This window comes from Chrysochloris asiatica, unplaced genomic scaffold (assembly GCF_000296735.1).
Source record: "Chrysochloris asiatica unplaced genomic scaffold, ChrAsi1.0 scaffold00038, whole genome shotgun sequence".
Taxonomy (NCBI): Eukaryota; Metazoa; Chordata; class Mammalia; order Afrosoricida; family Chrysochloridae; genus Chrysochloris; species Chrysochloris asiatica.
Genome location: NW_006408556.1, coordinates 5,491,521 through 5,511,510, shown reverse-complemented (window position 1 = coordinate 5,511,510; position 19,990 = coordinate 5,491,521). Strand labels below are relative to the sequence as shown.

Below are 19,990 nucleotides of genomic sequence, written 5' to 3'. Positions count from 1 at the left end.
ACAGGGTTTCCGAGGGTGTAAATCTTTACGGGAGTAGAAAGCCTCATCTTTCTCCCGCGGAGCGGCTGGTATTTTCGAACCGCTGACCTTATGGTTCGCAGCCCGATTTGTAACCACTACGCTACCAGAGCTCCTTTATTACACATAGTACACACATAAAATTGAAATCATGGTGTACATTCTCTTTTGTAATCTATTCTTTTCACTTAAATTGCAAACATATCCCTGAAGTTATTTGTAGTAAATCTATATGACAAAGGACTGGTATCTGTGATATAGAAAAAACTATTACTCATTAATAATGATAACTGAATTTTAAGAAATGTTCAATATATTTGAACAAATTTTTCATAAAGGAAAATATTAATTTTATCATCAGACATGTCTGCTGCAGTACTTTCGGGGTATTAATATTCTGAAAGTATACAGTTTTAACTTTTTAATTTCTCCGCAGTTCATTGTAGGACTCTTTCAAGATTAATCAGTCCTCTTGTATGTTTCCAGTTTTTTTTGTCATTAACAATGAAGCATTGAAACTCTTGTGTATAAATCCTTGTAAGCTTCTGAATATTTCAGAGCAGATCCCTAGATGGCAAAGAATTATATTATGTCTGTATTATATATGCTTAATGTATACATGGAGTCCTGGTGTGGTGCTGTGAGTTAATGTGCCAGACTGCAGAGTTGTTTGAACTGCAAGACCAGCAGTTCAAGTTCACCAGCTGGTCCTCAGAGACCCTATACAAGGTCACTATGGGTTGGAGCAGATTCGATGGCACTTAACAACAACAATGACGTATACATAAGTAGCTCTGGTAGCGTAGTGGTTACACGTTGGACTGCTAACATCAAGGTCAGTAGTTTGAAACTGCTAGCCGATGCGCAGAAGAAAGATGAGGCTTTCTGCTCCTATAAAGATTTACAGCCTTGGAAACCCTATGCAGGGTCGCTGTGAGCCCTTGGCACACCACTACCACCAATGCATACATTTGGTGTTGTGATCTTGTTTTTGTTTTTTAAATGCAACTTTGTTTTAAAGGTAGATTCATATTATTTGTAGGTAATTATAGGTCGTTATGGAGTTCTGGTGTGGCACTGTAGACAAGCACTGGACTACTAACCTCCAGGTCAGCAGTTCAAACCCACAAGTTGCTTCTCTGAAACCCTACACAAGCTCAATATGAGTGGGAGCCAACTTGGGTAGTTAGTTGTTTAAAACAGCTGCATGTGCAACATTTTATTTTTTTCATTTCCGTTACTGAATTTCCTTCAACTTCCTATACCACAAATGAAAGCATAAAGAACATCCTCTCTTTAGTGCACATCCTTGGGCATGTCACCTTACTGGCCTGTGTGAGAGTTTCTGTAGACTTTGGGCAGGATTTCTTTGTTGGAGAACATAATGTATACTCATTCTTATTAAGTACGAGAACTCAGTTTGTCTGACTTTTATTACCTGTTTGTCTTCTAGAAAATTTTACACCAGTTAACATTCATGTCAGTGGAGTAGGAGAGTGCATAACTGGTGGATTCTACTTCCAGAAACAATCCTTCTCCTTTTCTTTGTTTTTAGCAGCCATGGCAATGACAGGCTCAACACCTTGCTCATCCATGAGTAACCACACAAAGGAAAGGGTGACTATGACCAAAGTGACACTGGAGAATTTTTATAGCAACCTTATCGCTCAACATGAAGAACGAGAAATGAGGTAAAAGAGTTTTGTTTGAAAGAATTGTGTCATAGTTGTGGCATGTATGTCTAGAATCGTAAAACACATTCGTAATGTTGTTAACAGGAGACCAGGATAGCAGCCTATTCCATGGTAATGGAATGCCAGTGTAACAGTTTCTAAAGCCCCTGTCATTAACCCATTTCTACTACTAGTCAGGAGCTCTGGTAGAGTAGTGGTTATAAATTGAGCTGCGAACCACAAGGTCAGCAGTTCGAAACTACCAGCTGCTCTGTGGTAGAAAGATGAGGCTTTCTGCTCCCGTAAAGACTTACAGCCTCGGAAACCCTGTTCAGGGTCTCTATGAGTCGGAACTGACTCGACGGCTCTTAACAACAACAACTACTACTAGTCAGTAGCATAACATTCTCCTGTAGTATAATGTAGGCCAGATCCTTAGAATTCCTTGTTAATGTAGTGTGGTGTAATAGAAAGAGCACCTCCTTGGGAGTAAGATTTGGGTTTAGAATTCTTTTACTAGTTGGTTGAGGTGGGACAAATTACTTCCTAGTTTTTCCATCTGGAAAATGGTATACTAATGCTTCCCTTGCCTGACTGCTGTGTGGATTAGATCTGACACATGTGCATGTCTGCCATGATGGTAATTGCCCAGTTAATGGTGCTGTTGTTGTTACAAACCATTGAGTCGGTTCTGACTCATAGCTACCCTATATAGGGTTTCCAAGGAGCAGCTGTTGAGCTTGAACCAGTGACCTTGCAGTTCAAACTAATGTTGCTGTCCAGTGCTTATCTACAATGCCACACCAGGACTCCACATGATGCTCGTAGAGCTATTGCTATTACTATTGATCTGGTATATGCTATTCATAAGAGCTTTGTGGCTCTGTAGAATAAGGTTTGGACTGCTGCAGTTCAAGCCTACCATCTGCTCTATGGAGAAAAACAAGGCTTTCTGCTTCCACAAAGATTTACAGCCTTGGAAACCTATACAGAGTTATTATATGAGTTTAAACAGACATAACAAGAACATATACTATTCATGTGTTCTTGTTAAGTGTCATCAAGTTAGTTCTGATTCTTATTGACCCTGTTTAGGGTTTCTGAGGAGCAGCTGGTTGGTTTGAACCAACAGTCTTGTGGTTAGTAGTCCAGTGCTTATCTTACAACAACTCACTAGTAAAATTTTTTCAACATTTTGTTATGAAGATACTAGTGAGTTGAAAGAATTGTACTCATACACATCATACACATCACATGAGTACTCATACACATCATACATTTAGTCATCAAATTTTTTGTTGTATTTCAAAGTATATTACACACATTAGTGTACTTTATATACAGAGCTCAGTATTTGTGAATTTTTTTTGGGGGGTGGGATTTTTTTTATAGATTTAATTTTTATGTTTATTTCTATGATCCCTCTTGAATTAATACATGTGCAACATGAGGTGGAAGTTGAGATTTGTTTTTGTTCTATGGGTAGCTAATTGTTCCTGTACCATTTGTTGAGAAGATTTTAATTTTAGATTGCTTTGGTGCTTTTGTTGGAACCAAGTAACCGTGAATGTAATCTGGCCTGTTCCATTGATCTGTTTGTGTTATGACAGCATCACACTGTCAGGAATACTGTAACTTTGCAGTAAGTCTTGAGTCAGGGAGAGAAAGTCTTCCAACTTGGTTCTTTTTTTTGACATTGCTTTGTAAATTCTATTTAAATTTTAAAATTGATTTGTGTGAAAAGCCTGATGGAATTATGATTGGAATTGCAATAAATCTGTAGATTAATTTGGAGGAATTGACATTTTACCAGTATTGTGTCTTTTGTTCATTTATTCCTAAGTATTTTTTGATGCTATTGTAATTGGACATTAAAAATTTCGTTTTCTAATTGATTATTGCTAGTGTATAGAAACAGTTTATTTTTATATATTGACCATGTATTCTACAACTTGCTAATTTACTTATTATAGTAGTTGTTTTGTAGACAATTATACGAATCGGGCTGCGAACCTTAAGGTCAGCGGTTCGAAACTACCAGCCGCTCCGCGGGAGAAAGATGAGGCTTTCTACTCCCGTAAGGATTTACACCCTTGGAAACCCTGTACAGGGTCGCTATGGGTCGGAACCGACTCAACGGCACTTAACAACAACAACAACATATTCATATGTTACATATATGAATAGATGTAATTTTATTACTTCTTTTTTCCTGTCTCCTCTCCCTGCCTTTTTCTTGCCTTATTTTAATGATTGGGACTTCTAGTACATGTTGAATAGAAGTGGTAGGAGTAGACATCTTTGTTTTATTCCCAATTTAAGGAGAGCTTTTCACTATTTCACTTTTAGTTATAATGATTGTTGTTAGTTTTTTTTAAAAAAATGTCCTTTGTCAAGTTAAGAGAGATCTCTTATGTTTTCATTTTGCTGCAATTTTTTTTGTTGTTGTTGTTAATCAGGACTGGGTGTTAAATTTTGTTAGATGCTTTTTCTATATCTGTTGAAACGATCCTTTAGTTTTTCTCCTTTACTCTGTTTGGTAAATTACATGAACTGAGTTTTGAATGTTAAACCAACCTTGCAAATTTGGGATTAAAGTCTATTGGTCATGGTGTATTATCTTTTTTATATATTGCTGAATCCAGTCTGCCAGTATTTTGTTAAGGATTTTGCATCCTCATTCTTCCTGAGGATGTAAATCATAATTTGTACCAGAGATTAGATTTGACCTTAAATATGGATTCCCTTTGTGGTGCAAATGGTAACATTCTTATATGCTAACCAAAAGGCTGAAAGTTTGTCCATCCAGAGGCACTGCAAAAAGTGGTTATGAATGGAGGACAAGACAGTGGTGGGGTATGTCTGACCTCTGACTTCACAAGGGGGAAGATGAATCAAACTCATTATTAGCCCAAGGCTGATTCCTATGAGACAGAGGTCAGACATGCCTCCACCTTCCAATCTTCTTTACTAGTTCTGACACCAGCCATCCCTCCTACAGCTCTCTCTACTTCTCACCTGTGTTTGATGATTCGTTACAACTAGCCACACAAAACTCAGAAATAATACTCGTGATAATGGGGTTTATTAGGGAAGTTAACAGTTTACAATTCAGGGTCAGAAATACTCGGGGCACAGTTCTTTTAGTCTGGACAGCCTCTTCTCAACTATGTCCACAAGCAGGCCTCTTTCTAGTCCTTGGCAATGTTCTAATGTTACAAAGCTTTTAGGGCTACTGATGAATGTCAGAAGGGCACTCTATTCCACAATAAGCCGCAGCCCAAAGACACTGGGCTCTAGCCGGATGTGCCAGCAAACGTAGCTTCCCTCAGTTGAGTGCCTGAGTGCCACCTTCCTGCTGTACCTGCTGCATAACTGGGAAGCCACTGCTTTGTATTATGCTGTGGCTCTTGCTTCTGCTTCTGTCACTCCTCTGCCAATCCTTTGGTGTCATAGCTCTGTCTTCTAGGTTGAGAAAGTTCAGTGTGCAGGGATTTCAGGGTCCAAAGGATGCATTCCACTCCCGACTCCTCCTCTTTGATGGTAGTGAGAGTCCCCTGCCTACTTCTGAAATGGCTCATTTTATACCTACTGCTATAGAGGTCCACACTTTTACAGTCACAATTAACTGTTAACAGTCACTCCGAACTGAATCATATCAGCATCTCCCTCCATCCCCCCTCTCTTACCCAAACCTATCAGGAAAATGATTTGGTGGGAGTTGTAGGGACAATGGCTAGAAGAAGCATATTAAATAATTCACTGTATCGCAGACACCTTGGATGGAAGATTTGGCTATCTACTTGCAGAATATCGGCCATTTAAAACCCTATGGAGGAGTTCAACTCTAACATGCATGGGGTCACCATTAGTTGGAATAACGCAACGGCAGTTGATTTCTGCAGAATACCAAGGGTTTTTATACCTGGTGGTGGCCAGTTGCTGTTCACTGCACAGTGCCCTTTGTTGTTAGATGCAGTCAAGTCAGTACCGAATCATAGTGACGTTATGCATAACAGCACAAAACACTGCACAGTCCTTCATCAAACTCAACAATTGTTGCTATGCTTGAGCCCATTGCTGTTACTGCCACTATGTCAATCCATGTTGTTGGAAGACCTCCTCACTTTCGCTGACTTTACCGAACATGATGTCTTTTTCCAGAGACCAGTCCCTGCTGATACTAGTCCGAAGTATGACAGACAAAGTCTGGCCATCCTGGCTTCTAAGGAGCATTCTGGTTTTACTTCTCCCAACAAAGATTTGCTTGTTCTTTTGGCAGTTCATGGTACTTTGAATGTTCTCCTCCAACACCGTAACTCAAATGCATCAATTCTTGTATGGTCTTCTTTATTGATTGCCCATCTTTTACATACAGATGAGGTTATTGAAAGTACCATGGCATGGATCAGGTGCATCTTAGTCCTCAAACTGACATCTTTGCTCTTCAGTACTTTAAAGAGGTCTTGTGTGCCAATTTGCTAATGCAATACGTCATTTTCTTTCTTGACTGCTGGTTCCATGAGTGTTGATGGTGAATCCAAGCAAACTGAAGTCTTTGGCACCTTCAATCTTTTCTCCATTTGTATGGATGTTGTTTATTGGTCCAGTGGTGAGGATTGTTGTTGTCTTTACATCGATGTGCAACCCATACCAAAGGCTGTGTTCTTTGATCTTCATCAGTAAGTATTTTAAGTCCTCTTCACCTTCGCAAAGCAAGGTTGTATCATCCTCGTATGGCATGTTGTTAATGAATCTTCCTCCAATCCTGATGTAACCCAGCTCCTCAGATTATGTGCTTAACCTAGAGGTTAAATAAATATTTTACACCATTCAGTGTTCCCTTGTTCTGTTCGAACAATTGCCTCTTGGTCTATATACAGGTTCCTTATGAGCACAATTAAGTGTTCCGGAATACTTGTTCTCCGCAGTGTTGTCCATAGCTTGTCATGATCCACACAATTGAAAGTCTTTGCATAGTCAATAAAGCACTGGCAATCCTGGTATCCTGGTATCCTTTGCTTTCAGATAAGATCCTTCTGACATCAGCAGTGATATCCCTCATTCCGTGTCCTATGTCCTCATCTGAATCCAACTTGAACCTCTGGCAGTTCTCTGTCAATGTTCTTTTGCAGACATTTTTGGATTATTGTTAGCAAAATTTACTTGTTTGCAATATTAATAATATTACCCAATGACTACTGCGTTCCATTGGGTCACTCTCTTTGTAATGGGCACAAATATGAATCTTTCAGTCAATTGGCCAGCTAGTTGTCCTCCAGATTTCTTGGCATAGATAAGTAAGTGCCTCCAGTTCTGCATCAGTTTGTTGAAAGATTTCAATTCGTAGTCCATCAGTTCGTGAGGCTTTTGTTCTTTGCCAGTGCCTTCAATGCACCTTAGATGTACTTTTTCAGTATGAACATCGACCATTTGGTTGAACATTGACCATTTATTTTTGGTACAGTGACTCTGGGTACTCCTTCCATCTTCTTCTTCTTTTTTTTTTTTTTTTTAAAGTTTTTATTGTGAATTACGTGATAGTTTACATGGGAGAACATTAGCTTTACATTCATCCTATCGTATTTCATTTCATTGCAATGATTACCATCCCCTCCATGCATCATCAAACAACAAAGGTACACCCTGCAAGCCTCTCCCCTGGCCATCAGCACACAGACCCTTTCCCTCCCTGAGTCCAGAGTCCCCAGCCGCTCCATCTCTGGCATTACTGTTTCTCTGGGTAGGGTCCCACATTCTGCTCTTCTCCCTTAATGGTCCCAGGGACCTTCGCTCCTGAACTGCAAAATCAACCACTCACCTCCTTTTGTTACAAAACCTTTACATTTCTAACACTCAGTCAGTCCTGATAGCAATTATTCGTTATTGAACCACAAGACTCTTATCCCCATTTCCTTTCATCAGCCCAGTCCAGACAGGTTGGAAATCATTCAGTGGAGATTCTACCTTCCCCTGCACCCTCTGGAACTAGGCTCCCTCTTGAAAGCTTGTAAGCCAGTCACTTCTTGCCTTTGTAGCCTCCCCATTTGGGTAGCCAGTGTCTGAGTTGCCCATACTTGTCTACCCTCTGTACTGAGGGGGTGGGAATGATCCTCGCTGTAAAGATTTATTCCCTCTTTTGAGCTACTACATCCATAAGTATAGGTCAAGGTCATCAAATTGTAGCAGATTACTCTTTTTTTTTTTAAGTTTTTATTGTGAATTATGTGATAGTTTACATGGGAGAACATTAGCTTTACATTTATCTTATCATATATTGTTTCATTGCCATGGTTACACATGGTTACAGCCCCCTCCATGCATCATCAACCAACCAAAGGTTATACCCTGCAACCCTGCCCTCTGGTCGTCAGCACACAGCCCCTCTCCCTCTCTAGATCTAGAGTCCCCAGCCGCTCCATCTCTCTACATCATCGTCTCTGCCTCCATCTCTAGTGTCACTCTTTATCTGGGTAGGGTCCCACACTCTGCTCCTCTCCCTTTATGGTCCCAGGGCCCTCCGCTCCTAGACTGCAAAGTCAACCACTCCCCTCCTTTTGCTACAAAATGTCCACCTTTACATATCGAACCCTTATAGTCAGTCCTGATAGCAGTTATTCATTATTGTACCACAAGAGTCCTATCCCCATCTCCTTTCATCAGTCCCACCCAGACAGACTGGGTACTACTCAGAGGACATTGTCTTCCTCCATGCCCTCTGGATCTAGGCTCCTGCTTGGAAGCTTGGAAGCCAGTCACTTCTTGCCTTCGTAGCCCCCCTCCCCCCCATTTTAGGTAGCCAATGTCCAAGTTGCCAATCCCTGCCTACCCTGTGTGCCAAGGGGGTGGGAATGATCCTTGCTGTAAAGATTTGTTCCCTCTTTTAGGTAACTTTAGGTATATGTCTAATTCATCAAATTGTTTCAGATTACTCCAAGGTTGGCTCCTTGGAAGCCCTATACATACAGAGTCGCAATGGGTTGGAACTGACTCAATGGCGCTTACCGACAACAAATTAATAGGAATTAGAAATACTGTCAAATCGGCTCTTATAGCATGAACTAGCCCTTTTCTCCCATACCTCCTGCCTCTGAATTCTCCTGTGTTAGGAGGGAGAGCCTAAGCTAGGCATAGAAAAGGAAGGTGGGTGAATATAAGCAGCAGTTATGAACATGCATTATACATTGTTACACATGCTGACCTTTTTTTCTTTAAAGCAACGTACATTGTTCAGATGTACTGTGTATAAAGCACTATGCCTATTACAGAAGGGGAATTCAGACAGGGCCCCCGCCTTTAAAAGAACATGCCATCTCATATGGAAAATGGGCACACGTGCAACTCCTTCTAAGGCACTGGTGGAGTGGGCTTGGGTATGGCTTCTTTCCCCCAGCATTCTGATTTGAAGCATTGGAGGTGAGTGCAAGGACGCAGCGTTCCACCAATGGCTGTAGCGGTTGCTGCCCTGGCTCTTAAGACTTGGGAGTATTATTTTTGGGTGGTGGTGGTGGTTGGTGGTTATGTGCTGTGGAGTCGATTCCATCTCATAGCGACCCTGTACAGAGTTTCCAGGGCTGTAAATCTTTATGGGAGCAGAAAGCCTCATCTTTCTCCCGTGGAACAGCTGTTAGTTTCGAACTGCTGACCTTAAGGTTCTCAGCCCGCTTCATAACAGCCACACTCCCAGAGCTCCTTTTTGAGTAGTCTGTTTTAAAGCAGACTCCAAACATCATTTCAGTCCAATATTCTTCAGTATACATCTATAAAAATATGGATGTTTTCTTGTATAACCTCAGTGCTATCTTGGATCTAACCAAATTAACAGTAATTCTTTGGTGTCATCTCATATAGGATGTCTCTTTTAATTAAGCCTTCTCCCAGCTTAAATTTATTAAATTGTCAATGCTATATTTTAGTGTCTTCCAGGTTTATGTTGACCTGGTCCCAGTAAATAATTACTATTGATAATTTCACATGCTAATCGTACCCTCCCTCCCCCCAGTAGCTTCTCTAATGAAAGAATCTGATTGTGCTCCAGAAGATAATTCTGATAACTGCACTCCTACGCCTGCAGTAAAGCAGTGGGAAACTTTTGTTTATATTTAGATTTAACTAGAATGGGCCATCTCTGTGGCACAGTAGACTTCCAGCCCTGCTGGTGTGGTCATTCAAAAAAGGTAGTCAGAAGGCTTGACAGTATTTGAGACTCAGGTCCCCAAAAGAGCTGACCATAGTCTAGTTCATTGTAGTTCTTGCCATGATGTTACGCTTTCAGTCTTCATTCTTTTCGTCTTCTGCTATCCTAACCACTGAAACGGAATGGATTTCAACTTCTGAAACTACCAGTGCAACCATCTCCCTCTAATACATGTGCAAACACTGATGAATATCCTCAAATATTTTTAGAACTAGAAGAAGAAAAGCATGGAGACTGGGAGCCATGAGGTGCTTTCTTCTTTCCATCAGAAGTAGGGTAGTTCTTTACATTTCTTGAGAGTTAGGATGATTTCTAACAATATAGTGTTACAACTAAATACAGTAGCTTTCAGTTGGTTCCAGTTCTTTCTCAGTTGCTTTTCCGGCCAGCCCATCAGATCCTCATTACTGCTAGTTATTCTCAAATAGAAACAATTCTCAATTGTGTATAGAATAAGGGTTAACAATCTTGGTGTGGCATTTGTTTGGGACATTTCTAACCTGCCTGCTGTGTGTCGCAGCCATGCTAGGGTAAATGTTGTTGCAGCATTTTACACACTTTTATTCTTCCCTGCCTTGCTCACATTGTTGTTTATCTGCAGTGCTGGCAAGTGGTGGAGGTACACACAATTTCATATGTATTATGCCATATTCATGAAGGTCCTGTGGAATTAGTGGTAGTGAAGTTTTACTTTTTATTCTAGTTATACCATACCCAACTAGTGTGAGCCTGGAGATCAGAATTATTCTTGGATAAAGTTCCTAAACTAAAGTTCAGTATTCCAGTTTTGTTAGTGGTGCTGATCACCTAGTTTGCATTCTTTTTTCCCCTTGAATCTTCCAATTCTGCCTTTACCTTTGTTGTTTATTCTTTGTGGCAAGCAGGAGGAGGAAGATGTACAAATAAAGGAAATAGATTTCAACCAGAGAGAAGGGGAGAAACACTTGTATATAAGAGGTTATCAAGTACCAGCTGTTTTGTGGCTTGTTAAGGAGGAAATTCTGGGGAAAGAAAATGAAAAAAGGGAGACAGAGAACTTTACATTTTGAAACAAGACTATTTGTTGCATTAACATCTTGTATAATCTTTTTCAAAATGAAGAACTAACAAAGGATGATAATCTTTTCATTTGCCTGAGTAGTTGTAATTTTTTTGTTGTAATGAGATAGTTTGAGATCTCAATGTTTTTTTCATTTTTCAAAAAAATTATACCTGTATAGAATTTTCAGAAAGTTATCATTCAAATGTTATTCCACATGTCTTTTTTTTAGACAGAAGAAGTTAGAAAAAGTGATGGAGGAAGAAGGCTTAAAAGATGAAGAGGTAATTAATACTGAATTTTTTTTTCCTTGAAAACCCATCATATCAGGTCATATTTGTCCTATACACTGTTAGCCTTGGTGTGCGGGAGGAGGGCTTTGGCTCCATGGTGAGAGCTGGCTGGCTTCTGGATTTAGGTCCTCATACAGAGGGAGAAGTTAATTATGATTACCCAGGAGTAGAAGACTTCTCTGGACATAGTTATAATCAGTTAATTCAATTTAAAGTTTTATGAGGGGGGAAAAGATGAGATCAGTGAAATCACATGAAAACTTAAAAGAGAAAATTATAGCCTATTTGACAGAACTCACTGAAAAAACTCCAGAAACAGGACACATTTCTGAATGGAATTTCTGAACTCATCACTTCTTCTTCTAGTCCCCACAGATGAGATAGGAGAAAATGTAATTCATAAAGGAACTGAAAAGGCATTGGCAATGTCTTCAAAATTAGGAGGGAATCATAGTACCCAGGAAAATAGTGTGAAAAATACCCAGAATTTGTAGGAATAATGGAAAGAGGATAAAATTAACTGAAATTCAAAACGATACTTTATTATATAGAAAAGACTGAAGGAAAATGTTGATTGTTTACCATCCTTCATTAGGAAAGGATTGCTGAAATAAGTCAGTCAGAATCTCTGTCCAGGCGTTGTTACTGCCCCTGAAGGCCAAGGGAGGGGTTCTTATGTGGTGCTTTCACCGGTGAAGGGATTATGCCTAATCTAATGCAATGTTGCTTTCCAATTGGGTCAAATCACAAATGGGACTTTGTTGTTAGATTTCAGAATTTCACCTCCTTTTCTTCCCCCTTCCCTCATTTAAATACTTAGAAACGACTCAGGAGATCAGCACATGCTCGGAAGGAAACAGAGTTTCTTCGTTTGAAGAGAACAAGACTTGGGCTGGAAGATTTTGAGTCCTTAAAAGTAATAGGCAGAGGCGCATTTGGTGAGGTAAAAATATGAAATACAAAAATACCACAGAACTTTGAAGCTTCAAACATGGCATGACTTCATGTTGTTGATATAGCTGAAGATACGGGGGTAGGTAGGTCAGGTGTGTCAGCGCCACATCCTGACTGTTACGTCCTCTCCTCACTTCCCCTCTCTGCTGCCCCACATCTCTGAGTGCTTGTGTCTTGTGTCTGTTTTGTTAGCCTTAGGTATTGATTTAGAGGGAAGTTGAAAGGTAGAAGAAAACCAACATTTATTATTTACTGAGTTCCTCTCTCCTGTAATCCTGGCAGTAATCCACTTTATAGATGATGAAATTAAGGCTCAGAAGGACTGTATAATGTCTCAGTGTCACACAGCCATTAAGCAGTGAGACCAGGAGTTGAGGCCAGTTTTCATGACCTTTAAGCCCTTGTTTTTCCATTACTACACTGACTCTCCATGAACAAATTGACATCTTGTCTCCACCCTTTATTTCTTCCCACCAGATTGGTACTACTCTAAAAAGATGGCCCTAGGAGACAGAATTTGTTGAAAGGAGTTATGTAGGTAATGGTAGAAATTTTACAACTATGTTTCAGCTAGTCCTGGAAATTTCATCCTGCTTGGTCACAGAGCAGTTTGCTGTGAGGGTTTGAATGGGCCATTAAAGGAAAGCACCCAAAGTGAAGGAGTAGTAACTGATGGCAATTGTTGCATTATCTTTTGAATAAAAGGAGCAGCATGCTATTAAAATCTAGTACCTAGGGGAAATATGAGTACATATTCAAAGGCACAGGTGAAAGATTAAATTGATCCCAGTGTTCAGAATCCCTGAGTCGGCCACATGAGAGAGGGAAAGGTACAGTGCTGCCTGTCAGAGCTTATTTTGTTTTGTTTGGTGGGGAAGAGTCATATAGAACTTGACCTGGGAAAACTTGAAGACAAAGTGTGTAAGGAGAAGAATCAGTGATTATCTTAGAAAGGTTTTCATCAAATAATTGTCTCTTTAAAATACTAGAAAAATTTAAAAACTGAAAGGAAAATTAATATTCCAAATTGTATATTGTATGTATACGGCATTTCCCTAATTATACATTTTAGGGTTTGTAAAAAATTATTTCTGACATTTTTTCTATGTGTAAAGCTTTTGGTTTTGCTTTTAAAATGTTGTAGTAATCATTTATTTAAAGTATTCTGGGCTGACTGAGTATGCCAGGGTTTTAATGAGCCCTTACATTCAAACTGAAGGTTTTTAATTAGTTTGGTTTGTTCAAATATGAATCTAAAGCTGTTCAGATGTGGAAATATTTGAGGCTGTTTCTAGCATTAATTTTCATTTTGGAGCATGAAAGGCATTTGTTTTTCTGCTTCATTACTGGTTGTTGTTGTTGTTGTTGTTATGTGCTGTCGAATCGGTTCCAACCCATAGCGACCCTGTACAGGGTTTCCGAGGGTGTAAATCCTTACAGGAGTAGAAAGCCTCATCTTTCTCCTGCGGAGCAGCTGGTAGTTTCAAACCACTGACCTTAAGGTTTGCAGCCCGATTCGTAACCACTACGCTACCAGAGCTCCTTGTAGTTGCTTATATTAACATTGTAACGCTTCTTTCACTTTAAATATTACTTGCTGTAACACATGAAAGCATTAGCTTGGCAGTGTTAGCTTTTGACTGGGCATTTCTTTTTATAACTTTTAGGTCCGGCTTGTTCAGAAGAAAGATACAGGCCATGTGTATGCAATGAAAATACTCCGTAAAGCAGATATGCTTGAAAAAGAGCAGGTATAGTCCACCTGTAGGCAATGCTTTTAGTAAAATTAGGGATTTTTTTTTTTTTGTCTCCTAAAACTGTTCTTTTTACTTAATTGAAATTTATAATCTTATGGCATTGTTGTTTAGCTTTGTCATGTATGACTACACATATGATAGTACTTTTTTTCTTCTTCCACAAAGAGGTGGTTATGTGTATCTCTAAAGTGCAAATAATGTGTATGGGTTATGCACAAGCTTTTTTATGTTGATGCTGTACTAGAGAAGCATCTGTTGTTTGTGTCTCCGATTTGACCATGAGATGACCTGGTCTCAAGGAGCTCCTTCTTGAGGCCACACTTACTGTGGTAGCATGTTCTTCATACAATGTTGAGAAAGAGAAGTTGGGGTTAGGGCCTACGGATTCAAATTTGGGATTTTATCATCTAAAATGTGCGTTAATGTGTTTCATCCTGTTCACCAAAACAAAGACCAGTCTCCCATTTTCTAAATAAATATGAAAAAAAATAATCACAACAGTAGAGCAATACAAATTCTTCTTTAATGATTAAATGATCAACTGAATGCTTTCTACAACCCAAATCCACTTTGCAAATAGATTTATAAGATGCCTAAGTACTTCATGCAAAATAAGATTTTTAACTGGTGGCCCATATATTAAAAAGGGTTCAGATTTTTTATATGTCCAATTTAATTTTTCTGGTTGCTTAAGAACAGCCTGCAGTAGCAATGACAACAGGTGTCCTGTAGAAGTTGAGATGCTACAGGAAGACAAAGAGAAATGATGCCCTGGCAATGGGAGCACCTGGTACAGAGCCCAAGAGCAGCAACAGAGACTGGCTCTAGAACATTCTGCCTCTAGAAAGGATGTATAATCATTGAGCCTTCTCTTCCCTCATCTAAGTGCCACTTCAAAAATTGGACTCGTTACCCTCCTGCTAATTTTTACATTCCCCAGAAACTAGACTCCCAAGAATTTCAGGTTAAGAGTACTAAATACCCCAGCAGTACATCTTTATGCCAACAGCCAAATTAAAACTTATCTAAAAATTAGTTTGTGGTATGAGTGTGCAGCTACTGCAAGAGTTTCAGGTAATCCAGAGAAGAAAATGTAAAGCTTCTGTGTTTGGTTAGTTAGTATATTTGCACTACACAAGTTTTATTTTTACAAGGCATATATATCCTAATACTTTAACCAAGACTAAAAAGCCCTCTTTGTCAAATAATGAACATGCAAAATGTTCATCATAGTTGTAGAGTTATTATTGCCCTATGTAGCATGTACGAGGTGTTCCAGCATGGCAGAAGAGAGGGTGATCTGAATATAACTATAGAAACCATTTTCTCAAATACTGTGCCTGCCTTGAACACAATTTCTAAAATTTTCCTAAATGAAAGTAAAGGCAACATCTGTTAGAAGGAGGATTTGAAATGATGTGCTGACTTCATTGTGTAGCTCACTTGCTAAACAAAAGTACCCAGGTTTGATCTCAGGAGGATCCGTTTAAAGACTCTGGCCACAGATTTAACCTGGTTTGGTCATCTTGAAGAAGCATGCAGGCAGGTTTGTGCCAGGTGGAAATTGGATGTAGATTATACCAGTTCATCTTATTTTTGGATAGAAGTAACAATGGTTAGATTCAGCGACATTAAGATTTTGTAGATAGATTTTCAGAGGAAATGTTGTTTTTGTTTGTTTGTATTAAACTGAATAGGAATTAAAGCTACCCACTTAGAAGTTCAGGTTGCTCTTCTGTCCCATAAGGTAGAAATTTCTGTTGTTTAGAAAATAAAAAATGTCAAAGGATAAGAGACAGCATTTAGCCAGTTTCTGAAAGTTTCTCTTCCAGTGCAAAAAGGAAAACCTCCAGTTGTGGTTTCCTGGATAACAGAGAAAAGACTGGCTTTAATCTCACTTTCCTGTTGCCCAGGATAGTAACAAGCATGTAATCCCCCACCTCATTAAATAGTGAAGAAGGAACCTTTAGTGTGTGTTGCACCTCTAGCTCCTGCCTCCCTCCCTTACCCTATATTTTCCAACTCCATTCTTGCATCTTGAGATTCCTACCTGCTCATTCAGGAGAGAAGGGTACAGTGTGCTCAGAGTGATTGTAGCTTCCCCATTAATAAACAGTCACCAGTCTACCCTCCAGTGTTAGTGGCAAGTGGCAATCGTAGTGCCTCCTCTTCATTTTGGCTCCCCAGAGTAGGTAGAGGCCTGAAGGGTGCCAGAGGAAATCGAGGAGCAAGAAGGCCAGCCTTTGACAGCCTTAGTGTTTGTTGGTGACTGAGTCCGAGCCAAGGTGCTCAGTGTTTCCCAGAGGTTTCACTTCTGTATTAAGGCCAAATAAAGGCAGATGCTGTACCTTACCACCCTTACCTTTCATTGTCCCCTCCCCAAGACCATAAGCAGAGATAGAAAAATGTCAGCTTTCTGTAACATAGAAGTTAACTTTTTTTAAATCCCCCAAAACTCAAATATGCAAACTCACATGCTTCTAGCCCCAGGAGTTGGCATGGCAGAATGAGGCAGTTGGGAGCAAATCAGGAGAAGGGGTGGTGGGGTCCTTGTCCAAACAAAAAGAGTGCTTGGCTTGGCCAAAGACATTGCAATAAAACAAGAACATCTGTATCCCATAGAATATCACCGTATGCTGAATTTGCCAGCAGAAGTGCCTCTAGGTGAACCTTGGTACACCTTTTACCTTAGAACAGAGTGTACAACTCAAGATCTGTAGCATTTGTTAAGACCAAAACCTCTATTGGACTTAGTCTCAATAAACTTAGACCTGACTAAACCCACCATTGAATCTTGTGATACTTAAAAAATGGGTTAGGAGGTAGCATTTGATAATATGCAGCAATGTTTTGGTTAGTATTATTTATTTAAAGTGAATATGGCTTATTTTACTATAAAATATAATTTTTATTGCTTTAACTTATAATTTAATAATGCTGCCATTTCCTCCAACCCTTCTCTAACTCAGTTTCCTCAGCTAGAAATGTCAGTAAGTAGAAGATGTAGTGTCACTCATTTGTACCTATACCTTTTCTTGGGTGCTGTTATATTTCAATTCAGTACAAATCAATGGAGCCACATACTCAGCACAGTAGTGAACCAAGTGTTGTGGTACCGTGGTGGTGGTGGTGGTGGTATGTTGTGGAATCGGTCCCAACTCACAGCGACCCTGTACAGGGTTTCTGAGGCTGTAAATCTTTATAGGAGCAGAAAGCCTCATCTTTCTACTGCAGAACAGCTGGTAGCTTTGAACTGCTGACCTTGAGATTAGCAGTCCAGTTTGTAACCACTACGCTACCAGAGCTCCTTTGTGGTAGCATAGTCTTCTAGAATTGCCAGCCAGGCCTCTGTCACTGCAGTTACCAGTGCACACCTGGGGTAAGATTTATTGAAAAAGAGAAAATCTTTTTCAGGACTACATTTTTATCATAAAAGTTTATTATAATAAAAACACATGGGAATGGTAATTTTAACTAATCAGAGATTAAATTTATAGCACTATTAAAAGTTTCCATTTGCATTAAAGCCATTCATTTTGCCATCTTTTTCAGCTTTTCATCATATGAATTTTCATCACTGGAGACCTTCAAGTAAAATGTTTTTAGTTTTTAGTTTAGTAGGTTTGCCTAAGCAGAAATTAGATCTTGTATACATCTTCACAGTTAAATACGCAAAACAGTGCTTAAATTGTTTAAACAAATATACAATCTAATAAAGCAGAGCAAGGCTTGTCATTAATCAAATGCATATACCTCCAGGTTGGCCACATTCGTGCGGAGCGTGACATTCTAGTGGAGGCAGACAGTTTGTGGGTTGTGAAAATGTTCTATAGTTTTCAGGATAAGCTAAACCTCTACCTAATCATGGAGTTCCTGCCTGGAGGTAATTACTTGATGATGAAAGGTCATTTTTCTTCTTGTTCTGTGGTTTCTCTCTCACATCAACAATTAACCCTCCTCTCTACTTTGAATTGTGCTCACAAAGTTGCTTTCGATGTCTTTTTTAGGTCTGTAAATGAGGTCATAACCTGTCTTGTGCTGGGGTGCCTTTCTACAGCCTTAGTGCCAAAAAAAGTAACCTACTCATTCACTCTCATTACTGCAGATGGACATGTCCTCTTTCTGTTTCTTTTTTAACATATAGGAAAAAAAAGCTAGGAGGCTGTTGCTCTCCTGTCAGTGGGGATGATGTATATGGTGTTTATCCCGGTGACAAAATAGAAGCGCTTAGCATTCTTTACTTGAAGTTTATTTTATATAACTTCTGTGAATAAGGACTGAATTTCTCATTAGCTATATTAGTAGCCACAAGCAATTTCTCATTTCTGAGATTTCAAGTTTTTTATAATTCAGCTTGGGCATCTCCAAAGAAGGCTCTAAAGAAAACCCATTTGTTCTGGGGAACATGGTCTATTCCCAGTGAGGAGTTGAACTTTGAGCAAACCCTGGTGAGAGGACAAACAAAACAAAAAGAACCAACTTTTTCTTTTTTTGGTTCTAAAGCAAAACATACATAAATGTGGCATAATATTTTGACCTTGTGATAACCCTGAGTTTAAGTTTAGGGGTCATAAAGAACTTTTTAGTAATAATTGATGAAGGTTAATAAAGAATCTGGCTGGTAGCATAGGGAGAGGAAAAATCTTTCACATGTAGGTGCCACTTCTTCAATAGGAAAATGAGCCAGCTTGGCCAGCAGTCCCTTGACGTGTCTTCTCTGGCCTTACCTTACCATCGTCTATAGCTTCCCCTCATGTCTCTTGGACACCCTTTGCATTCAGTGGAGCTGACATGCAGAGCCAGAGACCAGCTGGCCTGAGCACTCTGATTGTCTGAGCGTGCTCATAGGTGAGGCCATTAGGGGCTCTCCTGGGCCACTGAGCTAAGGCCACACAGCTCCTTAGAGTTGGCTGAAGTGTGCTACCCGTAAGCCCCAGTGTACCTCCAGATTGAATGTTTGCTGCCAGGAGTAATTAAGGGAATCATATTTTTCAAGTCTTGGGTCAAAAGAGGGAACATTTTAATGAATAGTTAAATCTTTTGCTTGTGGAAAATAATTTGTTTTTCCCTAAGAATGCAAAATTCCCTCAAAGTTACAGATGAAACAAAACTCAAAAAGTAGAATGATGATGGTCTGTTAAAAATTATTACAGAGTTTACCTTTTTTCTGTTTCCTAACATAGTCACTTTTATGTTTTACATAAAGTTTAAACTCTGAATCATGTTTCTTTAGCTTTACTTATATGAGGGTAAGTCAAAATATGTTGCTACTAAAGTTTCAGTTCAGACATGCACAAGTTCATACCAAGCAAAATGTGTGTTTGAACAGGTCTCTGCTGTCAGTAGATGGTTACTGACAAGTTCTTTCAGTAGTAACTTGTCGTAGTCATTAGAGGACCTGTAATAAAAGGTCCAGTCAAAATAATGGCTTCTGAGGGGCTCTGCTGGGACAGTGCAGTTCCTGGCAGAGGAGTCAGCTCAGCGGTTTATGATGCCTATCCTATGCTGTGGAATGCCAGAGGACTAATCATGATAGATTTTTTCAAAGGACACAGGATGATCATGGGAGCTTATTATGAGGAAGTTTTAAGAAAATTAAAAACTGCATTGGTGAGAAAAAGTTGTGCCAAGGAATGTTTCCTTTCATGACAATATCCTGCTCATTCTTTGAGGGTAGCAGAGGCTCTCTCCTACAGCTGTTTTGTTGGGAAATCTTACAGGTTCCACTCTATAGTCCTGATCTTGCCCCTTCAGACTTTTTGTTCCCAAAACTCAAAGAACATTGAAAAGGAACATGATTTGAATCCCTCTTTGGATGCCAAAGCTGCTATTTTGATGTGGTATAAATTGAAGAGTACAGAATTCTTTAGGAAAGGGATTTAGAGAAATGGAAACCTTGCCTTCAGAAGTGTGTAGACTTAGGTGGAGGATATTCCAAGAAACAATAGTTTTCCCATCTTGACATTTTAATTTAAATGCCTATAATTTTGTAGCAATACTTTTTGACTTACCCTCGTGTGTGTGTGTGTGTGTGTGTGTGTGTGTGTGTGTGTTTGTGT

The 19,990-nt window shown here is 39.5% G+C and overlaps 1 protein-coding gene across 1 annotated transcript in view; it reads left to right on the top strand.

Moving 5' to 3' along the window:
- The first annotated feature begins 1,576 nt into the window (after window positions 1-1,576).
- Window positions 1,577-19,990, top strand: part of STK38 (serine/threonine kinase 38) — a 34,620-nt gene continuing 16,206 nt past the window's right edge. Inside the window, exons 1-5 of the mRNA XM_006860412.1 lie at window positions 1,577-1,709; window positions 11,160-11,211; window positions 12,041-12,163; window positions 13,842-13,925; window positions 17,691-17,814. Of these exons, the coding sequence (XP_006860474.1) occupies window positions 1,579-1,709; window positions 11,160-11,211; window positions 12,041-12,163; window positions 13,842-13,925; window positions 17,691-17,814 (514 nt within the window). The 5' untranslated portion in view covers window positions 1,577-1,578. The remainder of the gene's footprint in view (window positions 1,710-11,159; window positions 11,212-12,040; window positions 12,164-13,841; window positions 13,926-17,690; window positions 17,815-19,990) is intronic.